The sequence below is a fragment of the Stenella coeruleoalba genome (genome assembly GCF_951394435.1).
Source record: "Stenella coeruleoalba genome assembly, chromosome: 2".
NCBI lineage: Eukaryota > Metazoa > Chordata > Mammalia > Artiodactyla > Delphinidae > Stenella > Stenella coeruleoalba.
The window spans coordinates 9954168-9978932 of record NC_137147.1 but is presented as its reverse complement, the minus strand read 5'-3'; the positions used below and the strand labels follow the sequence as shown (position 1 = coordinate 9978932).

Genomic DNA, 24765 nt, shown 5'->3' with positions numbered 1-24765 from the left:
ACACTTGCTAGAAAATGGGAAGATCTACCCAGTTATAAGGATGTTTGTATACTTGATGCCAAACATCTAGATGATTACACATATTTAAATATTGAACATAAGGGCTTCCCTGGTGGCGCAGTGGTTGAGAGTCCGCCTGCCGATGCAGGGGACACGGGTTTGTGCCCCGGTCCGGGAAGATCCCACATGCCAAGGAGCGGCTGGGCCCGTGAGCCATGGCCACTGAGCCTGCGTGTCCGGAACCTGTGCTCTGCAACGGGAGAGGCCACAACAGTGAGAGGCCCGCATACTGCAAAAAAAAAAAGTAAATAAAAAAATTAAAAAAAAAAATTGAACGTAATGTTGACATATTTATACTTTTTGATTAGTGGTGCATCGTGGTAGCATGCAGTTTTTACTCTAGAATGTCGCATATTATTTAACGTGATTTTTAAGATTTTTAAATATGCCTTTTATTTCAGATCTTTGACTTTTAAATTATATTTATCATTATGCATTCAGTAATTCTGGCTACTCTGTTGAGAGGAAAAAAGTTGACCCTTTGATTAAAGTTATAGTTAGAACTTGGGGGGATCGTAGTACCACCTAGTATTCTGATCTCCATTTTAAGTAGATGAGAAACCTTGGGATGAGAAATAGCAGGATTACTTAGACAAATTAAATAGCTGGGACCAGAATCAGGGACTGATCTTCATAATTCTTTACAGTCTGTCGTGCTGTTGAGTTCGAGTGCCCAGGACATACACAATACAGTATCAGAGTTGGGCTGTTGTATTCAAATGACAGAATTACCTTAATAGAATCTTTTTGAAGTTATAATGTTTTGCTTGCTTCAGGACAAATGTAAAAATTATATGGAACAAAAACGAATTTCAGGGTATCTAATAATTAACTTGCTTTTTTTCTTTTGAAAAATGTATATTTCACAACTATATGCACAAACAGATCATTAGAGAATTCACCATAAGCTTTAATTCAATTCTTTTGGTGCCTAATTGGTTTTTTTTTTTTGCGGTACGCGGGCCTCTCACTGCTGTGGCCTCTCCCGTTGCGGAGCACAGACTCCGGACGCGCAGGCTCAGCGGCCATGGCTCACGGGCCCAGCCGCTCTGCGGCATGTGGGATCTTCCCGGACCGGGGCACGAACCCGCGTCCCCTGCATCGGCAGGCGGACTCTCAACCACTGCGCCACCAGGGAAGCGCGGTGCCTAATTGTTTTTGAACGCATAATTTATCATCATCTTTGCCTTAATAATCCAAGAAGGCAAATAAAATGAGATCCAGGTGATGAACAAACATGCACCTCAAAATGTAATTGCGCTTCTATAAAAACGTTTAGAACATTAAAATAGTCTTTGAAGAAAATAGCTGACATTAGTGTCAAGAATGTATAAAATGTTGTGAATTTGTTCTCTAAATCTTTTCTCTTTAGATTTTGAATCCACTTGTTTCCAAGGCACAACTTTCCCAAACAGTCCAGTCTCGTTTAGTTAGTTGTAAAATTTTAGGAAAATTGACCAACAAATTTGATGCCCTTGCGTGAGTATTTGTATATAATTTTTTGTCTACTTTATTAAATTGATTTAAAATGTATAATGACTATATTATTAATAATTATATTAGATTTGTATTATTCCATACTGTTTACAGTTTAGCTGATTTAAATTTACAGAATATAGAATTCTCGGGAGTCTACTTATTCAGAGGCATTTCTTCTTGATATGGCCTTTCAAAATCAATAAGGGTAACTTTTTTTCTATTTCCCATCTTAGTCATCTCTGTCACATACCTTGTGTAGTTTTGAGGATAAAATAAAATTATCTTACAGACTTCAAAAATTGGTGAACATTGACATAGAGATAGATTTCTGCTTTTTTCCATCAGCTTTTTTCCATCATTGCTATGAATTCATTATCTTGAATAATTTATCTTACTTTGAGGTTTTATAGAGAATGTTTACAATTTATATGCTACACTCTGCCCAGATGATAAATACCAATGTTGTGTAATTATGACACAAGAGTAAGATATAAAATTGACGAATATTTTGGTTGAGGGTTGCTAGAATCAGTCCACTTGCCTATAGCCTTTTATCGTAGCTAAGATGTTTTAGCTGCCAATTACAAAGTAACCATTATTTAAAAAGACTCAGTCATATACATAATTTAAAAGTAGCTGTTAACATCCAAATGTAATAACATGTAAATATACATTGTAAATAATAAAGTTCTTTATTAAGGTATGTTTGTTATTATTAAGCTAAGATTTTGAGGATAATTTTTTGAAAATATTAATTATTCTAAAATACTCACCCATTTGCATGTTTCTTTCCTCTCTCTCCAAGCATTAAACGAGAAATTCTTCCCTTGGTAAAATCACTCTGTCAAGATGTAGAGTACGAAGTTCGATCTTGTATGTGTCGGCAATTAGAAAATATAGCTCAGGGCATTGGGTAAGTATACTTTCAATTCCTTTTGTCACAGTTTTATTTCTGGATTGTCAGACATGTGTATCCTGTTCTGTATTCCACGAAAGCATGCTTTTAAAGGGCTAAACTTTATATGATCTTTAAAAATGATCATAGTAAGTACTTTCTGATGTGTTTATGTTAAAAGAGATAAAAGTGAAGATGTTTAGTATGGTGGGTTAATGTTAATTTCTTTCCTTTTTACCTTAGTTACTTACTTATCACTCCGAACCCCTAGATCCAGGAAGGGAAAATTGTCCGTGTTTTGAATATAATATACCATGCTCAGACTATAGCTGTACCGTATCTTTTAGCTGGCAGCTGTGTTACTGGGTCATTTCAGATGAAATTACTCAGTGGAAGTCTGTCTCCTGTGCGGCTCTGCCCTTCCAGTGTCTGCTTTGTAGGTCTCCTTGTCTTCTGAGTGTGTGAAGCTCAGGAAGGAGAGGGATAGGGCAGTCTCTTCTCTTCACCTGTAAAAACTACTCTCACGTCAAGGTATAAGTATGATTTTAAAGGGAATTTTATCTAAAAACCATCTTGGGAAACAGTTTTTTTTTTTCAAGTATCCTAAATTGGTACAAAAAACTTTGGAACCTCTCAGTTTTACTAGAAATTGCAGTGATTTCTCCTGGTTCTTTGTTTCACAAGCAAGGACAATCAGGTTGTTGCCATTAAAATTGCTAATTAAAAAAAAATCTGGGCCAATATTGAAGGCTTTAGAAAGACTTTAGAATGTCATACAGATTGAGGGTACAGTAGTGTCCTCTGTCCTGCATCCACCCTTGCTGAGTAGGATTTAAGTGTTGTGTGGAAGCTTAACATTTCAACAGAGTAATCAGTTCCTTAACCTTGATCTCAGAACCAGCTTCCTTCCTTCTGTTAGGTCTTCTAAGGCTAGGCTGACTCTGGATCATTGTGGACCATAATTAATTCAGTCTTGCCCAGATCTGTGCCCCTTAACCAAGATCAGAACCTATTAGGAGAATATGCTGTTGTCTTTTTGTATTCTGTTTTTTTTTTTTTTTGTCACTGAAATTTTGACACAGTGGATATGGGTCTTCTGAAAATTAATATATGATTATTGCTTAAGGATTAATTTATAAAGGTAAAACTAGAAAGAATCTACCTAGCTTGTTAAGTTAGAATGCACTTGTTAAGTTAGAATGCTTGGTTGTATAATATTTATTTAATTTTGAGTTCTTACATATTATTAAAGACATAATTATAGGACTTTGGTGTTATGCTGGCTGAAAAATACTAAGACCTGATTCATATTCTTTATTCTCCCTTTGAAAAATACATAAAACTAAAGAGAGGTACACAGGCTTTTTTCTTTCAGCATTGAAAATTAGGAATATTGTTAAGATCTGATGGTTACCAAGAGCAATTTTCTTATAGTCAAGGCTAGATGAGGCCCTGAGATAGGTGAAAGGAATTAGGAAGAGAAAACTTCAGAGATTGGCACCGGTTTGATACTACTGCTCTGGGAGTTAATGTTCCTAAGGCATTTGGGATTGAGATGTGCTGGGAAGAGGCCCAAGAACAGAACAGAATTGGGTTTGTAATTTTGTGTTTGCTGTGGCTAGCAAGGGAAGATTTACTGACCATTTAAGTTTAACCAGAATTGAGCACAATTATTTATTAGTAAGATGATCAGGAAGCAAAATGAAGAGATTCTTCTCAAGCTAGCGTATCCATATGAAATAAAAGCTTCAAAACACTGGAAAGCCACCGTGGATTGTGCACCAGTTTAGGATCAAAGAGGACAATTCTTAGTCTGTCAGATTAATAGTGAATAGTATTACGAAGAGGTCATACACAATCATTACAAGAAAACAAGTGTGCTGAATAGACTTCTCCTTGTACAGGGATGACTAAAGAGAAAAGAAAAACAGACTTGGGATCTACAAAATGATCCTTCAGTATTAGAGGGGAAGAACATACAGCACTAAGATCGGAAAGAAAGAACATACTTTTGAAAAAGTTGACCAGACTTCTAATTATGGTGATATACTAAACAAGATAACCTGAAAATCCTCCCATTACAATATGTGGCAAAATTCAGCATCCATTCATGATTAAAAACTCTCAGGAAGCTAGGGATGAAGGAAACTTCCTTAATCTGATAAAGGGCATGTACGAAAGAAAAACCTATAGCTAACATCATACTTAATGGTAGATATTGAATGCTGTCCCCTATGGTAACAGCTGGCAAGGATAGTTTTCATCACTTTTATTCAGTCTACTGGAGGTTCTAGCCATTGAAATAAGGCAAGAAGACAAAAACCTAAAAGGTCTAAAGATCTGAAAGGAAGAAGTAAAATGTTTTCTATTTGTAGATGACATCGTTGTTTACACAGAAAATCTTCAGTAATTTACAAAACAGCTATTAGAACTAGTAAATGGATTTAAGGATGTTTCAGGATACAAGGTTAACATACAAAAATCAATTGTGTTTTTGTATACTAGCAAAAGATAGTTAGAAAATGAAAATTTCAATTTAAAACTTTGAAGGAAATTTTTAAATGAAATTTTAAAATTCCACTTATTTATTTTAACAAAAAATGTACAAGACCTACACTGAAAACTCTATACTCTACACTGAAAAACCATAAAACAATGTTGAGAGAAATTTTTAAAAACAGATATATACCATATTCATGAATTGGAAGACTCAATATTGTTAATATTGTTAAAATGTCAATTCTCCCCAAGTTGATCTAGCAATTCAATGCAGTCTCGACCAAAATTGTGCTGTTTTGTAGAAGCTCATTCTAAAATTTATATGAAAATGCAAGTGACCTAGAAGAGCCAAAGCAGTCTAAAAAAAAAAAAAATGACAAAGACTGTGCATTACCTGTTTTCAAGACATAATAAAACTACAGTAATCAAAAGAATGTAATGTTGGTAAAAGGATAGACATGTATCAGTGGAAGAGAAGAGAGAATCCAGAAACAGAATATGGTGGATTGATTTTTCAATAGAGTGTCAAAGCAATTTAATGAGGAAAGGAAAGTCTTTTCAAAACATGATACTGGGATAACTGGATATTCATAAGAGAAAAAAATTGAACATCGATTCTCACCTCTCACCATACACAACGACTAACTTGAAATCTATAATAAACCTAAATATAAAAGCTAAAACTATAAACTTGGGACTTCCCTGGTGGCACAGTGGTTAAGAATCCGCCTGCCAATGTAGGGGACACGGGTTCGAGCCCTGGTCTGGGAAGATGCCACATGCTGTGGAGCAACTAAGCCCGTGCGCCACAACTACTGAGCCTGCGCCCTAGAGCCCCCGAGCCACAACTACTGAGCCTGCGTGCCCAAACTACTGAAGCCTGCACGCCTAGAGCCCGTGCTCCACAACAAAGAGAAGCCACCACAATGAGAAGCCTACACACTGCAACGAAGAGTAGCCCCCGCTTGCTGCAACTAGAGAAAGCCCGAGTGCAGCAACGAAGACCCAACACAGCCAAAAATAAATTAATTAATAAATTAAAAAAAAAACTATAAACTTCTTGAAGAAAGTATAGGAGAAAATCTCTGCGGCTTTGGGGTAGGCAAGGATTGTTTAGATAAAAGTCATGAACTATGAAAGAAAAATGTGATAATTAGACTTTATATTAAAAAAATCTGTTTACTCTCTAAAACGAGTCAAGTCCAGAATGGAAAACTACTGATACTCACAATACATATGTCAAGCTTATATCCAGAATATATAAAGAACTGTTACGACTCGATGATACAGAATTCCTTTTTTTTTTTTTTTTTTTTTTGCGGTATGCGGGCCTCTCACCGCTGTGGCCTCTCCCGTTGCAGAGCACAGGCTCCGGACGCGCAGGCCCAGCGGCCATGCTCACGGGCCCAGCTGCTCCGTGGCATGTGGGATCTTCCTGGACCGGGGCATGAACCCGTGTCCCCTGCATCGGCAGGCGGACTCTCAACCACTGCGCCACCAGGGAAGCCCTATACAGAACTCTTACAAACAATCCAGTTAAGGAATGATTAGTATGTTTGAACAGATATGTCATAAAGGAAGATATAACACATGATGAAAAAGCACATGAAAATGTATTCAACGTCATTAGTCATAAATGGAATGCAAATTAACACCACAGTGAGATGCTACTACACACTAACTAGAATGTGTAGGTAAAAAGCCTGTCAGGATCAAATATTGATGAGGATTTGGAACAGCTGGAACTCTAATACACTGCTGGTGGAAGTGTAAAATGGTGGAACCCACTTTGGAAAACTGATTGGCATTTACTTAACAGTTAAACGTGTATCTTCCATATGACCCAGCTATTGTACTATAAAGTGTTTACCCAAGAGAAGTGAAAATATATGTCAACAACAAGAATTGTTTTATATACACAAGTTTATAGCAGCTTTATTTGTTTTACCTAAAACCGGAACAATCCAAATGTCTAGCCACAGGTGAATGGAAAAATAAAATGTGGCCTGTCCGTACAATGGAATACTATTCAGCAATAAAAAGGAATGGAGTACTGATACATGTGATATTATATCATGGATGAATCTCAAAATCAGTATGTTAAGAGAAATAAATCAGACACAAAAGGATATATACAGTGTGTCAAATACAAACTAACATATAGTGACAAAAAGCAGACCCATGATGGCCTTTGTCAGACGCAGGTTGTAAAATTCAGATATAATGGGATTGATGGTTGGTTCTTGTCCTCTGCCCTTATTTTTGTCTTTTGTCAGATTGGAAGTCTGTTGATGAAGGGGGAGCATGTAGGGAAGGGCCCAGCCAGAACTCTAGAGGCAACTTGTCTTGTGAAAAGAGAGCTGGAGATGCGTAGGTCCCCAGTGTTTCTTCAGACCCAGTCTCCTTAGAACAGGTCGGTGGAGAAGGCACAAAGGAGAGGGTTCCTCGAATTGATTGTGCTGTCCTGGCTGACCATAGAACTCAGAATCATCATCAGTATTTAAGCTGAAGCAGACAGCTACCATCAGATGACTCCAAATCACACAGCCAGACCCCAGAATTCCTGGATGGCTCTCTGGGCAAGCTTGCTTATTTCGTTCATCTTGTTATTCCTGACCCTGTATTTTACCCCCTTTTGACATCATGAAAGGGTTAGGTTGTAGTTACGAGCATCTAGACTGATAAAACTGGACTTATACAGATATTAGGATCTTTAGATCCTTAGATCCTTAGACTTCTATTCCATATATGTCTGGCTGGGGCAGAATTTACATGTGAGGGAAGAGAAAGATATTCTTATAGATATATTAGTTTAGGCAATATGCAATCTACACCCACTTCCTGAAAAAAATTACCTATAATCCAGTTTGCTAAGAGGAACTAATGAAAAAGGGAAAATATTTGTATCATACATGTAAGTCCCCCATAATGCCTTATTTCCCCTCAACTTTTATAATATGGCAAGTGGGCAAAGAAAATGAGCATATACTTCATAAAGAAGAAGTACAAGTGGCTAATAAACATTTATTCAGTCTTATTGTTCAACCATGTTAGTTGTCAGAACAATACCTTCACTTACTGAGTATATTGAGCAACTACCATAAGTTGCCTAAGTAAATATGCAATTGCTATCGATGTTTCTTGTATTCATACTATCATGCTTTCCCAGCCAGACTGCGAGCTTCCAGACAGCAGGAGCCATATCCTTACGATGTTTCCTATTTTCTGTAACACTTAGCTCAGTGACTTGGTCTTAGTAAGTTCTTGATAAAAATGTGTTGGTTTGATTTATTTTCTTCTATCGCTTATTGTGCAGGACAGAACTTACAAAAAGTGTGGTGCTCCCTGAATTAATAGAACTTTCTAGGGATGAAGGCAGCAGCGTGCGGCTTGCAGCTTTTGAAACTTTGGTTAATCTGCTCGACATATTTGATACAGGTAAATCTTCATGTGGACACATCTTTGCTTCTGAAAGCATTGTTTTTCCGTGTTTTGTATCACTAGTAAGGAGTAAAGGTAGCTGCAGGATGGAGTTTCTTATGTTAACTTTCATGATAAATGTTAGGCTTCCCTTCTTCTCTCTCGGTTATGGTCCTTTCTCTTTTGGTGCCTTCTCTGCTGCCACTTTTCCCCTCCTGGCACCTGGTGTTGTTGAATATTTCCTACCCTTCTCTTTCCTTTCATCAACATTTAACTGACTAGTATGTAGGGCTAAGAATTTGGGTTGGTGATTAGTTTTTAACTTGCTCAACTAATTGACCCTAAGACAGATCTTGACTAAAGCGATCTCTGAATCAGCTTCCTCTACTTAATATTTTAATGCTGGAAATTTCGTGGCCACAGGAGGAGAAATCTGGGATGGGATATTTGGGTGGGAACGGGTAAGGAGGTGTTTCTTAGTGTTGTGCAAATAAAATCACAGAGACAATTAAATTAGTTGCTCTACTGAGTGTGTGACTAGATTCTTAACCAATGTTAGACATTAGTTCAGTGCAAATTAACTATTTTGTCAGGGTGACATTTGGAAGGGCAAATGTCAAGTACTCAGATGCAAAACACTATTGTGTAATTGTAGGATTCCTTTGTTTTTGTTTTTAAATTTATTTATTTTACTTTTGGCTGCATTGGGTCTTCATTGCTGTGTATGGGCTTTCTCTAGTTGCAGAGAGCAGGGGGGCTACTCTTTGTTGCGGTGTGCGGGCTTCTCATTACGGTGGCTTCTCTTGTTGTGGAGCACGGGCTCAGTAGTTGTGGCGCACGGGCTTAGTAGTTGTGGCTCACGGGCTCTAGAGCACAGGCTCAGTAGTGTGGCGCATGGGCTTAGTTGCTCCGCAGCATGTGGGATCTTCCCGGACCAGGGCTCAAACCCGTGTCCCCTGCATTGGCAGGCAGATTCTTAATCACTGTGCCACCAGGGAAGCCCCTGTAGGATTACTTTGGATTAATAATATTTTAACTGAACTAGGAGACCCTCTTAAAGATTATTGCAATGTGGACAATTATGATGTATGGATGTTACAGAATAATAATTTAGGCCATTGGATGAACCAGAGGAGTAGCAACAGCAGTATCTGATAAGTGAACAAATGAATCTCTTTGTCCTAATAATGGGGCACCCTTAGGCATCCAAACTAGAAACATGGGCATCATCTCTGATCTGGGGCTTTTCCTGTCCCTCACTCGGTTATCACAGATCTGTCCTAACCTGTGTTCATGGCTTTATTTCTTCCCGTTCTTTCCCACTCCTCTGGCATCTGGTGCTCCAGCCGCATTTGCCGTTATCTTGGCATACCAAATTCTTTCAACCTCTAGCCTTTTCATGTTCTCCTTTTTCACTCTTCCCTCTATTTTTCTCCTAGCCAGCTGTTTCTTTTCAGTGCCCAGTTCAAAACAGTGTCTTCTCTGACATCTTCTAAATCCCTTTATACCAGGGGTTGGCAAACTATGGCCTCTAGGACAAATCCTGCTGCCACCAGTTTTTGTAAATAGAGCTTATGGGAACACAGCCACTCCCATTTGTTTATGTATTGTCTGTAGCTGTTTTGTGCCAAAGTGACAGAGTTGAATACTTGGGACAGATAAACTACAAAGCCTAGAATATTTGCAAAAATAGTTTGCAGACTCCTGCCTTATACTAACTGTTAAAATAGTGATCACATTGTCTTATGATATTTTTTGTGTTTGACTTCTTTGCTGGTCTGAGTTTCTCAAGTTCAGAGAACTTTTTATTCATCTTTCTACTTCTGTTAATGCTTGTTGTCTGAGAAATTCAATAAATGTCGAATGAATGTTATTTAGTAAAAACAGTGGGTATGGTACTGAAATGTGTTGATAATAATAACAGTAATAATAATAATACCAATAAACCTGTTACAGGGTTTTACTTAGTATTGTCAGACCCTTAATAAAGTAGTGATTTATTTCTGAAAGTTTAAGAGAACTGTGGGAAATTCAGGGAGCATTTGGAATCAAAACTTAAATATTGTTGATATCAGAAACTTATGACCTAAGCAGGCATACTCAAAGAATGAATTCACTTTTTAAAAAAGAGTTGTATAGGAAGGAAAAGCGAAGAAATTCATTATACAGAATGTAATATAAGCTAACTTACTTTCAATCAAAAATGAAATGACAAAATGCAGCATGGTGTGAGATGTATGCAGAAGAGAATTCCTGCTACTCATCTATTTATACTAGTAGTATTAGCATTCTTGTAGTTATTCAGACTCAAAACCTCAATCATCTTAGCTTTTTAATTTGTAGTCACTCTATAGTTTATTCCCTATGGCCTGTGGTGTCAAGTCCAAACCTCTTAGCCTGGCATAAAAGTTTTTGATGTTTCCCACTTATCTCTCACCTATTCTTTAAGTCATCCCTCCATCATCATTGTTTTCAGATATTTTCTGTTACTCTGAGACTAACATAGTAATTTTTCTTTCTGGAATGTGTGTACATGCATTAATTTCTACATGTGCAGTGTGGGCAACTGGATCTAAACTATGTTTTATTCTTGTTTTTCAGATGACAGAAGTCAAACTATACTTCCCTTAGTGAAATCGTTTTGTGAAAAATCTTTCAAAGCAGATGAATCAATTCTTATTTCCTTATCTTTCCATTTAGGAAAACTATGCCATGGACTGTATGGTATGCTATGTCCTAAGAATGTCAAGATTATAGATAATTTTTCCCTTTTCTTTTAGCCACAAAACTTTAGCTCTTCAGTTGTAAAGCCTACCCTTTAAGTGTGTAAAATCTTAAGAGATCTTAGAATTTTGATAGCATAATTTAGAACACAGTTAGAAATGACTTTTTCACCCGTAGAACCTATATGAAAGAACAATCGCAGGGGCTTCCCTGGTGACGCAGTGGTTAGGAATCTGCCTACTAACGCAGGCGACACAGGTTCGAGCCCTGGTCTGGGAAGATCTCACATGCCACGGAGCAACTAAGCCCATGCACCACAACTACTGAATCTGTGCTCTAGAGCCCGCGAGCCACAGCTGCTGAGCCCGTGTGCCACAACTACTGAAGCCCACACACCTAGAGTCCCTGCTTCGCAACAAGAGAAGACACTGCAATGAGAAGCCTGTGCACCACAGTGAAGAGTAGCCCCTGCTCACCGCTGCTAGAGAAAGCCCACGCACAGCAATAAAGACCCAATGCAGCCAAAAATAAATAAATAAATAAAATAAACTATTAAAAAAAAAAAAAAAACAATGGCAGAGTGAAGTAGGCATAGCCTTTTAAATTTCTGAATATTTTATCTTTATGTATTAGTTGGTATATGATAATAGAAGCTCAGGTATATTAACTATTGTGCATAGTAAGTATACTCTTACTAACTTTTTGTAGAATAATTAATATATCACATGAGCAGTTCAGCTTAGAATGCAGAATAATACCTGTAACTCTTGGCATTCTGAACATATTACTCAGTTCTTAGCTTACTAAAATAATGTAAGTATTAATTAAATTATAACAATCTAGCATAGAAAACATATTTTTATGCAGATTGTGGACTTTTAATAGACTGTTGAAAAAAATTATTGCAATATATGTTGAGTTACTAGCTTCCTAAGACGGTATGTGAATGTGGAACCAGTGCATTCCATTGACCAAAATTATTTTGAGTTTACTTCACCGTCTTTCAGATTCCTTTGTTTTTTTTTTTTTGGCTGGGCCTTACCGCTTCTGGGATCTTAGTTTCCTGACCAGGGATTGAACCTGGGCCCACAGCAGTGCAAGTGCCAAGTCTTAACCACTGGACTGCCAGGGAATTCTCTCAGATTCCATTTTTAAGCTCCTTCTCTGCAGACATATGTGCATGTCTTTTCTGTAGGCAACTTTAGCATATTTACCGTAAGTAAATAGCAATAATGGCTGCCATATTATTATTGTAGTGACTCATTAGTGGTATATACAATGGTACATGCTGCAGAAATTAATGCAGATGTAATTCCTGTGTTGCATAGTTTTATACTATCGAAATTAAAATGAAAATATTATTAAAATTAACATAAGGTGAAGAACCATTAGATTTCTTCACAATAGTTATTCTTTTTTCATTGTTGCTTTTATTTATGATTTCCAACCATTTATTTAAATATTTGGTTCCAGTTATTTTTACTGCACTTTGCTTTTCCCTTTTTAATTATTGTTTTCAATTAAAATGTTGAGTAAAGGTTTTGCATTTGTTTTAGGAATATTTACTCCAGATCAACACTTGAGATTTTTGGAGTTTTATAAGAAACTTTGTACATTGGGTTTGCAACAGGAAAATGGACACAATGAAAACCAGATTCCACCCCAAATCTTAGAGCAGGAGAAGAAATATATTTCAGTACGGAAGAACTGTGCTTATAACTTTCCGGTAATAAATTATACATTTGTATTGGCTAAACGTTTTAATTTTAACTTAAAAACGTGAATAGATTGCATTGAAAAATAATGCCATATTTGACACTTGCTACATCACATTATGTCTGGTGTATGTTGGTTAATTTATATTTATCTCTGTGTAAGTATATATATTAGAATTATATGCATGCATTTGGATCTTCCAAATATGGCTTATAACTAAATTATGATTCAGAGGACATGATTCAGTTTAAGTGACATGATTATAATAAGAGGTGTTGATGCATGTTTTTCTCTCCTTCCCACTCATCTTCTCCCTCCCACCTCCACCAGGCCATGACTGTTTTTGTTGATCCTAAAAATTTCCACATGGATCTCTATTCTACATTCTTCCGCCTTTGTCATGACCCTGAAGTACCAGTCAGATACACTATTGCTATTTGCTTTCATGAAGTAAGTCTGAAACAGTGCTACCACTTTACGTTTGTTGTTAATTCTACCTACATGTAGTATATGATTCTTTGATATTTTGTACACATCTGTTTACAGATTTATTAAAAGATACAGGCTCCATATCGCTCTCATATTCTAGTCCTAAATATTGAAAAATTCCCGTAATTCTCTTTAGAACGTTACACAGAATTCATTTACATAAATACGTTATATTCGTTTAACAGGTATTAATCCATTCGTTCAGTATATCTCTAGTAAATCCTTACTTTAAGCCAGACATTGTGGTATGGATGTGGCTGTTACAGATCTGGAAGTAAAATCAGTTTTTATATGCTTTATAATGTTTATATTTAGCTTTACACCTAAACTTAAGAACTCGAGTACACATGGAAAATTGAGAGATAGATTATTTAAATTTATGGTTTTTACTGCAAATGGATCATGTTTCGTGAGCACAGCTTTTAGATTCAGCTGTTACAACAACTCTCCATATTGTAAGAGCAAAAGTGAATTTAAACTTTATGATGAATATAATTAACTTCTTAACCCTTGAGATTGAAATTTAGGGCATGTTTCTCGAGTGATTGCAGTAAGTACATGTTGCTATAACTGCAGTAAACATGTATAACCTATAACTTGCCAACTTTAGGACTGTCACATAAAAATATCTGTGTGGGTTAATAAAATATTCCCTTCTTTTATGAGAGGTATAATAAATATTCTTATTCTCAGTGAGAATATTTCATCCCCTTCCTTGCACTGTGTTCAGAGCATTGTCAGATTAGCTGAAAGTGCAAAGGATATCCATAGCAGCATTAGAAATGTTACTTAAGACTCTTGGCTATTGAATGATAGGCTTTGCTTCTTTTGAATAACATTTTTTTTCTGGTGTGAATGAAATGAATGTTCATTCTGCAAAGTCCAGAAAATATTCCCTTTAAATGGTGTAATTAATTAAAATAATTCAGTGTTGAACAATTAAGTCATCTTTGTAAATATGCATATAGGAATATGCTTTTGGAGGAGGAGAGAGGGCAGAGGGCACTGGCTGGCTGAGTGAACTACTTGTCTCTAATATGTATTAAGTGGGTATTTAGGCATGGTTACCATGCACGCTTGTATTTGTCTAGATTGGTGGTCTCCAGAGATGATTGCATGAGATTAGAGTCTGAGAAAGCAATATTTATGCAATACGAGAGTTTCTATTTATGTTTATTTTTATCTCATACCTTTAATATTTCATTTTATTTATGTCCACTATAAGTGGACATAATGTGTTAGCACCATAGAAAAAAAAAATTGAAATATGTACACAAAAATATTTCACCAGTAGAAGTGAGTTTGGAAATCATTGATTTAGCTATTTGCTGGGTGGCTAATTTCTGTATTCTGACAATCATACCATGTAGGTAGGTTAAGATGATACTTCATAAATGAATGGTTAGTCTAGGTTTGTCCTTTTAAATAATGAAATTCACTGGTGGATTTAAATTTCCTTAACAGTATTATTGTTGGATTCTGATAATTACTTTAGTATGTTCTGAGTTTATTCTTGTTTTTCAGAAAAATAATATTTTGAAAGTACTTTCAAAAAGTCAAAAACAACCCTGTAGAGCAAAGACTTTTAAAACACCTTCTTTGTCTAGGAACCCCTTTTTCAAGTAAAACCTTACTCAGAAACCCAGTATGTGGAAAAAATAACCCAAAAACTTAAAGGTGAAATAGAAACTGGTGAATCTACCATTGCAGATTTTTACTGTTGCTTGTCTACAGGGAAAAAAAAAAAACAGTTCACAAAGGAGTTGGTTTAGTCTAGATTCTCCCAACTCCCAACTCCTCTCTTGCTGATTGAAGTCTTTGATGGGAAAAGTCTTCGAAGTTTTGCTTGCTTAGGAGTTTTCTCTATCCCTATGTGGCTACTGGCCTTCAGTAGAATTTGTCCCCTCTGGGAGCTCTGAACCGAGATGAATGCTCCCATGGCTGGTTTCCCTTGAAAGACCCTGTTGGCTGCTCTGAGACTTTAAAATGTGAACTACAGGCATCCATGGGCTCATTAGTGCTTGTGAGAGGGAAGTTATGACTGATAAATCCATTCTTCTACACTCCCGACCCTCATATGTTCACACACTCCAGCGTGTTAGGAAGCAGACTGAAAAGCTTACGTATGCAAGTAATTTTTCTAGAAATCTAATTTTATAGTTGTGTTGTAAACAAGTCTCATTTTAGAAGAAAATCTAACAGGGATTACTCTTTTAAAAATTGTTTTTATAACCTTTATATGTCTAGTAGTCTCAAATCTGAGAGACTTTATTGCTCCATTCTAGGTTTCTAAACTTCTGAATTCTGGAGTGTATTTAATACATAAAGAACTAATAACATTATTACAAGATGAATCATTGGAGGTAATACCTTCTTACTTTGCTTTTTACTTCTTTTATATTAAGTTTGAATATGTCAATGCCTTTTTTCTTTTATTTTCCTGCTTCTTGGGAATTGCATGAATTCTAATAGCTGACTAGCCCCAGAAGCTTCAAGTCGATATGCCACTGTATCATAGACTAGAAATTGGGAATATCTTTTTAAAATAGTAGGTTTTAAAATATACATGTATATTTGTTTGTTATGGAAAATTTTGGAAAGGTCAAAAAGTAGACAGACAAAAGAATACTTTTAGTTCTGATCACTGTTTCTCTTGTCTTATATTTTTTCATTTTCTATTTTTTCTATATAAAGTTTTTAAAATTTTACATACTTGTGATCATATGTTATATCACATTTTATATCTTTTTGTTTCTCCTAGCATTGTTTGGGGAGTATACTTGTGGAGGCTTTGGAATACTTTATTTTGATGCTTTATCTACTATATCCTATTCACCCAAATGACTGCTAGCTTGCCAAGTCTCAACTCCTCAACATTAGACATCACTGAAGGTGTCGTCTGACTTAAACTGCTTTTCAAAAGTTGGGAGGCAGTTTTGAGCATGTTGTCAGGCTGTCTCAGATCTAGACGATTTGAATATTATCAAGAGGCAGACATACTAATCTCTTTTCAAAGGCAGTTTGATCAAGGTAGCTAATTTTGTTTCTAAGACTTTGCAGCAAGAAGATGACAGAGCAAGAAAATAGAAACCCCCAAAATGCTGTTTGGTAACTCATACTATTTCTGTGTAGAAATTGGCATGTTGATTAATCTAAGATTAGAAAAACAGCCATCACAAGAAGAGTAATCAATATCTTTGTTAAAAGGTACTAGATGCTCTCATAGATCATCTTCCAGAAATCCTGGAACTTATGTCTACTGGTGGAGAAAGCAGTGTTCAAGAAAATAAGGTAAATCCCATGTATCAAAAAAGTTTCTGGACATTATATGGCCTACCTTACTCTGCAGAGTTGTGAGGAATCAACAGAAGTGTATGAAAAACATTTAAAATAGTGCTTGCCACATAGTAGGTGCGCAGTAAATGTCTGCTAGAGTTTGAACAGCTTGAATTTCCTCTACCATTCCCTTTTTTTTTTAAACATCTTTATTGGAGTATAATTGCTTTACAATAGTGTGTTAGTTTCTGCTATTTAACAAAGTGAATCAGCTATACATATACATATATCCCCATATCCCCTCCCTCTTGCGTCTCCCTCCCACCCTCCCTATCCCACCCCGCTAGGTGGTCACAAAGCACGGAGCTGATCTCCCCGTGAGATGCAGCTCTTCCTACTAGCTATCTATTTTACATTTGTCCTCTACCATTCTTACATTACCACAGTCCTTATTTATTGTCCTTGGAGTTTACATTCATATTTTCAGTTCTTATTAGCATTTATTATTACTGCAAAGAATAGCAACTGTTGAGGACAGAAAGGTAGGAATTTAGAAGGTCAAAGTCTGCTGACAGTGAAATAGAATACATTTTACTTTAGAAGGGTTGTGAATCCCAGTCTCTTTCAAAATTTTGTTTCCAGTAATCATAAATTTTATATATAGATTTTTTTTTAAGTATTTGATTTTAATAAATATTTACTTCCCTGTGACAACTAAGATGCCTCCTAATTTCCGAAAAGGTTAAGAGTTCCCCCTCCCCGGTGTATTGTAAGACTGAATAATTTGGCTGAGTGCTGAAACTGATTTCTTTAATTATCTTTGATTCTCTTGATGTGTTTTCTTCTTTAGTTATCATCTCTCCCTGACTTGATTCCAGCTCTCACAGCTGCTGAGCAGCGAGCTGCAGCCTCTTTAAAGTGGAGAACTCACGAGAAGCTGCTCCAGAAATACGCCTGTCTGCCGCACGTCATATCAAGTGATCAGATTTATTACCGTTTCTTGCAAAGAATGTTCACAATCGTGATGACAAATGTGAGCCCAATACCTGTTATCTGACTTTCTCTTGAACTTGCTTCTGTTTTGGAATTAACCAAATTATCCACATTCTTGAAATAGAACGACACACTCAGTTCATGCCCTTCTGCCTGGAGGGGTGTTACCTTTGCTTCCCCACCGGTTCTCCTTTTCATCAGCTTCTGCCTAGCTGGAGAGAGGGATGCACAGGGAGAGTGTAAACACATGCACTGCAAGCTTGATACCGTTCTTCTCAAGGGAGAGGTTGGCAGGAGCCAGTGATCTCAACTGCAAAGTGCCTTTTGCTCTCATGTACACCTTTCATGTCTCATGGCCTCAGCTGTGCCCTGTTGCCTTAAGGGTATCCCTTAAGCCCCTTAATACTAGTTTGGGTTCTTTTTCTTTTATAGTACCTGAACAGTGACTTGTTACAAATAAAATGTATACAAAAAACACGGATGCCCTACTATGGATAACCTCAAAATTAGAGTCAAAGTAGGGGGAAAAAAAAAGACTTGTATTCAAATTTCCCCATAGAGTAAGTTGTCTACCTTTTTCCTTAAAATTTCCAGAGAGGATTGTTTAACCCTCAGTTCACTATACATTGAATATGACATCCTACTACCATTTTTTGAAGTATAAAAAAGTTCTGCATAATGTATATGTTTTAGAAACTATTAAAAAAGTACTTTGAATTCTTATTGTTCTCAAAAAAAGTGAGATAACAAAATCTAGTAGCCATCTCAAAAACCCCAAATCAGGTTTAGCTTCAAAGAGGAAAAAAATGACATTATTGGTGTCATTTACAACTTAACTAAAAAAAAAAAGGAAAAAGGCATATATCTTATGACCTAACACCTCTACATGAAGTTTGTTTCATGTATCAAAGCAAAGTCTAGGGGTTGAAGGTTATTTTATAGATGTAATAATCTTAAAAATTGATATTGACAAAAATAAGTTCCTTCTCAGAGGATAATGTGTGAATGCACCACATAGAAAATTTCACATGAAATCAAGCAGAATTTATTAATTGCTGTATTCAGCAGTTAATTATTCGAGTCTGCTGTGTCAGGCACTGTTCTAAGAGCTGGGGATATAGGGTGAATAAGACAGACAGAATCCTGCTCTAAAGGACCTTGCATTCTTACATGGTGGTCATGTGGGAAGTGATAAATAGTAAAATAAAATAAATATATTAACAGGTGATCTTGATCTTAATTGTCTCAGCCTGATTACTTAGTAAGTGTCTTTGTGTTTAGAAAGCTAAGAATACATAATTATTCCATATTTGTACTTTCCCTTATCAGGAAAGAGAAATGATTTATAACATAGTGTGAACAAAATACTTTCAAGCCTGAGGGATCTGCTTTATGTTTTCTTTTACAAGGAGGTAATTCCACACTTAAAAAGAAATACGTGATTCACTATAGCACATTTTCCATGATCAAAAAAGACACTTATATTCTGTTTCAATATTCCCTGGAGAAAAGATTATATTTTTAGTTCCGTATCTAATGGTCGTAATATTCATTCATTTAACAAAATTTATTGAGCACTTACTATGTGCTGAGTACTATACTATATGCTAGGAGCACAGTAGTGAATGAAAAGACAAAGGACTTGTTCTCATAGAACTTTAAATTCTATTAGAGACAGAAAATAAACACATATAATACATACATCATACACCAGGGATGAAAAGTACAAGGAGGAATTAAAAACCAGGGTAGAGGGGAAGAAAGTGATGGAGGGTCGTAGGATGGTATTGTGAATATAGTGGTCAGGAAAAAGCCCTTTCTGATTAAATATGCTTTGTGCAGAGGCTTGGACCAAGTAAGGGAGTGACCATGTGGAGGTCTGAAGGACAGGTGGTCCCCGCAAAGGGAAGAGTGGACGCAAAGGTGTGATACGGCGTGTGCTTGGTTGTGTGAGGAGCAGCAAGGAAGCCCGTGTGGCGGTCGTTAGCGAGAGATGAGGCTGGAGAGGTCGCTGGGCCCACAACACGCAGGTGCTTGAAGGCCATGAGGTAGATCGTAGATTGTATTCTGTGATACAGGGGAAGGCTTTGGAAGGTTTTGAGTAGAGGAATGACAGAAACTAACATTTTTTCCTGCTTTAGTTATGAAAAAAATTTAAAACGCAGAAAGGCAGAGAAAATACTATAATGAACCCTCACACACCCATCACCTAGGTTTAACAGTTGTCAACATTCTGACGTATTTTCTATTTCATCGTGCTGAAAAATTTTAATTATAGATATCATTGTATTTTTATTTCTAAACATTTCAGTATTCATCTCTAAAAAAGGACATTGCCCTATATAACTATGATACAATTATTACATTTGACAAAATGAACAATTATCTTTAGTATCATTTAAAGTTCATATTAAAATTTACCAATTGTGCCCCAAATATGTGTGACAGTTGTTTTATTCCATATAGGATCCAAGTAAGATCTATACATTGCCTTAGGTGGTTACATCTCTTAGTTCTCCTTTAATGCAGGACAGATTCCCTCTTCGCCCTTCCCCACTTTTTCATGACATTGAATTGAGGAAGAGACTTAGTTGTTCTGTAGAATGTCTTCATGGATTAACTTGTTTATCTCTTCTCCATATTTCTTCTAAACTGGAGGTTTGATAAGGGCTTGCCGAGTCTTAGGTTAAACGTTTTTGGCAAGAATACTTCATAAATGCTGCTGTGTATTTTATGTTGCATTGTGTCTGGACGGCTGTCCCTCCGTAAGTGAGCTAGGAGTTGTTGTGCAGATGGGGACAGCTCTGTTAGCCTACTGCAAAATTGTGTTTTCTCTCTTGTGATCTGCGTCACAATCTGAAGCTGACACTTCAACACTCGGAATACCCAGTTTCCCACCAAGCTTTTACCCATTAGTTTTAGCATCCAGTGATGATCCTTGCCTGATCAGTTATTTCATTATAACTTGCAGAAAAATGATTTTTTAAATTCTGTCTTTTCTTCTACATTGTTGATGGCATTCTTCTCAGGAGAAATGCCTTTTTTTTACATCTACTTGGGTAATTTATTTACCCTAAAATATATTTCCTAATGTAAAGAGAGGGTAAATTCTTATTTCTTTCCCTCTAATTATCAATTTTCGGAGTTAGGAAAACTCTGAAGTGGTGCAGTAGCCACTTCCAATGATGATGAATGAATTTTGTTTTTGTCTCTTTCTTTTAGACTCATCATTTTATATTAAATAATGTTTTAATCAATTACAGTCATTATTCGCATGCTTAAGTGGTCACGACTTCTTTAAACTGGCTTTTACTTGTTTTGATATAATTACTTTTATCTTTCATTTCTGGCCCAAAAGACATTACCTTATACTGTGACGTATAAAATACACGTATTTTAAACTATTTTTATTTCAAATGACTAGTGTTTATGCATTTGAAATTCTATTAGTATACAAAAAATGAAAGAAAAGAGTAACATCCTTTTATTTAGTTCATTTATCTAAAATTCATTTTCCGTAATTCCACTGATATTTCTGTTTATGTACATTTCTTAAATTTTCTGTTCTAACTCATAGTGAATATTCTTCTTTTATATTCGATTAAAAGCACCACATGAAATGGTTCTCAATAGAATGGAAATAACTTGTATAAAATATGAGAGGAGGGGCTTCCCTGGTGGTGCAGTGGTTGAGAATCTGCCTGCTAATGCAGGGGACATGGGTTCGAGCCCTGGTCTGGGAGGATCCCACATGCCGCGGAGCAACTAGGCCCGTGAGCCACAACTACTGAGCCTGCGCGTCTGGAGCCTGTGCTCCGCAACAAGAGGCCGCGATAGTGAGAGGCCCGCGCACCGCGATGAAGAGTGGCCCCCACTTGCCACAACTAGAGAAAGCCCTCACACAGAAAGGAAGACCCAACACAGCAAAAATAAATAAATAAATAAATAAACTCCTACCCCCCAACATCTTTAAAAAAAAAAAAAAGATTGATTTAAAAGTAAGATTTAAAAAAAAAATATGAGAGGAGGTAGCAGGCAGTACTCTCTGAGCAATGTATAGTTTTTCCTACTTGAATTTCAAGGATCCTAGTATAATAGTCTGAATCGTCAAGAATTGATTGTTATAATATTTATATGTAAGTCAAGATGGTGAACATGAATCTATACTGGATACAGTATATCTGATTGAGAGATTTTTCTCTAATACATCATTTGAACCCAAATCCAGTAAAGATGAATGGTTGAATTCATTTAGAATTAAGGTTCTGCCCAGTGGTGTGACAGAAATTCAAAGGACAAAGGAGTTTAAAACACTGGTAAGAGTAATTGGTATGTTGTCCCTTGGGTTCTAAGCTTTATCTGTGTCATGGACCGGGGACCTCCAAGAATGGCATTGAGGTGGAAGAGGCCGAACTAAGCCAGAGGGATCTGACATATACCTGGTCATGGGATCTCTGAGTTTATATTTTAGAAGTTGCACATCTTTGGTGAGATACCTGACACAGGGTATGTTCTAACAAATGTTTGTTGAATAAATGAGTGACAAGGTCCAGAGGTGGTTGAGATTAATTTGGGGAGAATATCACTTAAGATGAAGTGGCAAGGAAATGAGAGTCAAATATAAATCAAATCTGGATGACTTGGAAATGACTGCCAAATTGAATTAACTTTGTAGTGTGATAGTAGATGAGTTGATTTGCCTGAGCGATGGTAACATTAAATTATGAAGACACTTCCACAGTGACTTGAGAGGTAGGCAATACTGCTTTTACTTTTAGTCAATAGCTTAAAATAGATTTATGGGGCCAAATTATTCAGAGTATATACTATTAGACTGGTTTAATTTGTCTTCCTTATTCCTTTAAGAATGTCTTACCTGTCCAAAAGGCCGCTTCGCGAACTCTATGCATTTTTCTACGTTACAATCGTAAACAAGAACAGAGACACGAGGTCATTCAAAAATTAATTGAACGTAAGTAATCATTGTCTCTCATTTTGAAAAATAGAAAGTAAACAAACTGGTTGGCCTTAGTTAGAGCTGACTTATATTATGTATCATTTTGCCATGAATAATTAGGCCAGTGTTGGTATATATTTGCATTCGAGTTTTGTAGGCTAATTTTTTTGGCTTGTTTTAGAAATCTTTGACAGGATCAGATTTGTGATGAATGAGAGTAGTGACTACTCTAGGCTGCCTTTTGTGAATTTCTACACTTGAGAAATTAAAATATGTATACTTATTGTTGAAAGCCCAGTTTCTATCCTGATTAATACAATTTGGAACTAAGATATATAAGTAGGCTACCCTTGAATCTAATAATTTGTTTTATGTTCCTATTTTAAATATCACAGAATGTGAGTTTTGTTCCCTTGAATAGACTTGATAGTACACATGAATGTGAATCTGGTAAGCCGAGGTGGTTTATAATGTCTTAAAAAATTGTCAATTAACAAATGCAAATTTATTTTAATTTGCTATGGGCTAAAACAAAGACAAAAACTTTTTGTTAAAATGTTAATTCTAGAAGTAGTGGTGCGCACCTATATATACTTAGTGAATTTGTTAATTATTGTGTACTTGCTTTGACTGTAGTGTCTTAATGCTTTTATTAAACTCTGTTATCCAGCACAGGCAGGTAATGGAATTTTTCTGGTTATTGGAGTTTACCATTTTAAGTATGGATCACCACTTTTCAAAAAAATTCGAGTACATAAAATTCCATTTAAGAAAAAATAATGCTCAATATACTTTAATCTTCCTTTTTTTTTACTGCATTTTAATTCAGTTTTCATTTTTTTAGTGGTAGGACCTGACCTTTAGAATGTTTTATTTTGAATGGAGATTCTATTTGGTTTTAAATATTAAGAATTTTGCTTTTGAACATTTCTGTAATAAGGGAGAGAAAATTATCCTTTCAACATTGACCTGAATGATTTTCAGTGATATCGTGTTTACATATGATTTTACTTCAAAGCATTTTTAAGGAAACGAGAAGAAGAAAACAGTTAATTTCATTGGTTAAAGATTTTGAAGTTATACAGACCTGCATTTGAATTCTAGGTCTGTACTTTCCAGCTCTGTGGCTTTAACCTCTCTGAATCTCAGTATCCTTACCTTTTAGGAGGAATAAATTTATTCTCATCCCATTGGATTGACTTTCAGGATTTAATGAGATAATATGTATAAAGTACTTAGTACATGGTGGGTAATCAGAAAATAGTAGATATGTTCATTCAATATTTAATAAATGCTCATGGAACTGAATGCAATGTTTAATACGTTTTTTCTGTTTTTTCAGGTGCTATTAATTTGGGGGTATATAATACGATTTTTTCCCCCTTATCTCTTGTTTTTGCTAAACAAATTGTGGATATAAAAAAAATTGTCATGGACTTAGTGATTTTTTTCACATGAAATTTTATGTAGGAAAAATTAAACTTACAATTTTTTGTTGTTGTTTCTAGAACTGGGCCAAGGAAAAAGTTATTGGAATAGACTCCGGTTTTTGGATACCTGTGAATTTATTATAGAGATCTTTTCCAAATCATTTTTCTGTAAATATTTCTTTCTACCTGCTATTGAACTGACACATGATCCAGTAGCAAATGTGAGGTATGGTACCAATCCAAGAAAATACTTGAAAAAATTGTATTTTTTATGTATCTACTGTGATGAATATATGCCAAAGCATTTTCTTAGTCAATTAAAAATAATCAAGTGAAGAATTTATACTCGGTTTGAAATTCTTGGTAGACTTAACTGAGCCTCAGTAGGACCTGGAAGCGTGATCTTTTAACACTGTCTCAGGTCTTTAGTTTATTGGGCTGATAGCAGTAGTCACAGCCAGACTGGCAGGCTTCTCCAGCCACTTGGATACACACATTGGCATCAAGAGAAGATTGAGTAGATGTGATTAATTTATCTATATCTTCTAAGACTAAAGGAAAAAAATAGTTGAAAGTTGGCTTGGAGAAGATCTGCCCATTTTTACAGGCCCATTTATTCAGAGAAGTAAGGCTGTTTCCAAGGCTTTTAACTGTCTCACATTTTCAAAATCCAGTAAATGGTAATTGGAGTTGATTAAATAACTGTGAAGTTAAATGAAACGGGCCTGAAAATGGCTTGCTTGGAAACTGAAAAAAAGAATAAATGTATTTTGCCTTTTTTTCCTCCCCAAACAAGCATATTAATTTTTTTTTAATTGTGGTAAAAC

At 36.0% G+C, this 24765-nt stretch overlaps 1 protein-coding gene across 6 annotated transcripts in view; it reads left to right on the top strand.

Moving 5' to 3' along the window:
- Positions 1-24765, top strand: part of PPP4R4 (protein phosphatase 4 regulatory subunit 4) — a 119846-nt gene that overhangs the window by 68385 nt on the left and 26696 nt on the right. For 5 of the 6 annotated variants that reach the window (XM_079912132.1, XM_079912137.1, XM_079912136.1 and 2 more), the window contains 11 exons: positions 1433-1539; positions 2345-2452; positions 8250-8371; positions 10955-11077; positions 12634-12803; positions 13124-13243; positions 15568-15645; positions 16490-16573; positions 17409-17591; positions 22418-22523; positions 24017-24164. In XM_079912132.1, the coding sequence (XP_079768258.1) occupies positions 1433-1539; positions 2345-2452; positions 8250-8371; positions 10955-11077; positions 12634-12803; positions 13124-13243; positions 15568-15645; positions 16490-16573; positions 17409-17591; positions 22418-22523; positions 24017-24164 (1349 nt within the window). The remainder of the gene's footprint in view (positions 1-1432; positions 1540-2344; positions 2453-8249; positions 8372-10954; positions 11078-12633; positions 12804-13123; positions 13244-15567; positions 15646-16489; positions 16574-17408; positions 17592-22417; positions 22524-24016; positions 24165-24765) is intronic. The other variant, XM_079912133.1, reaches the window with a different exon arrangement.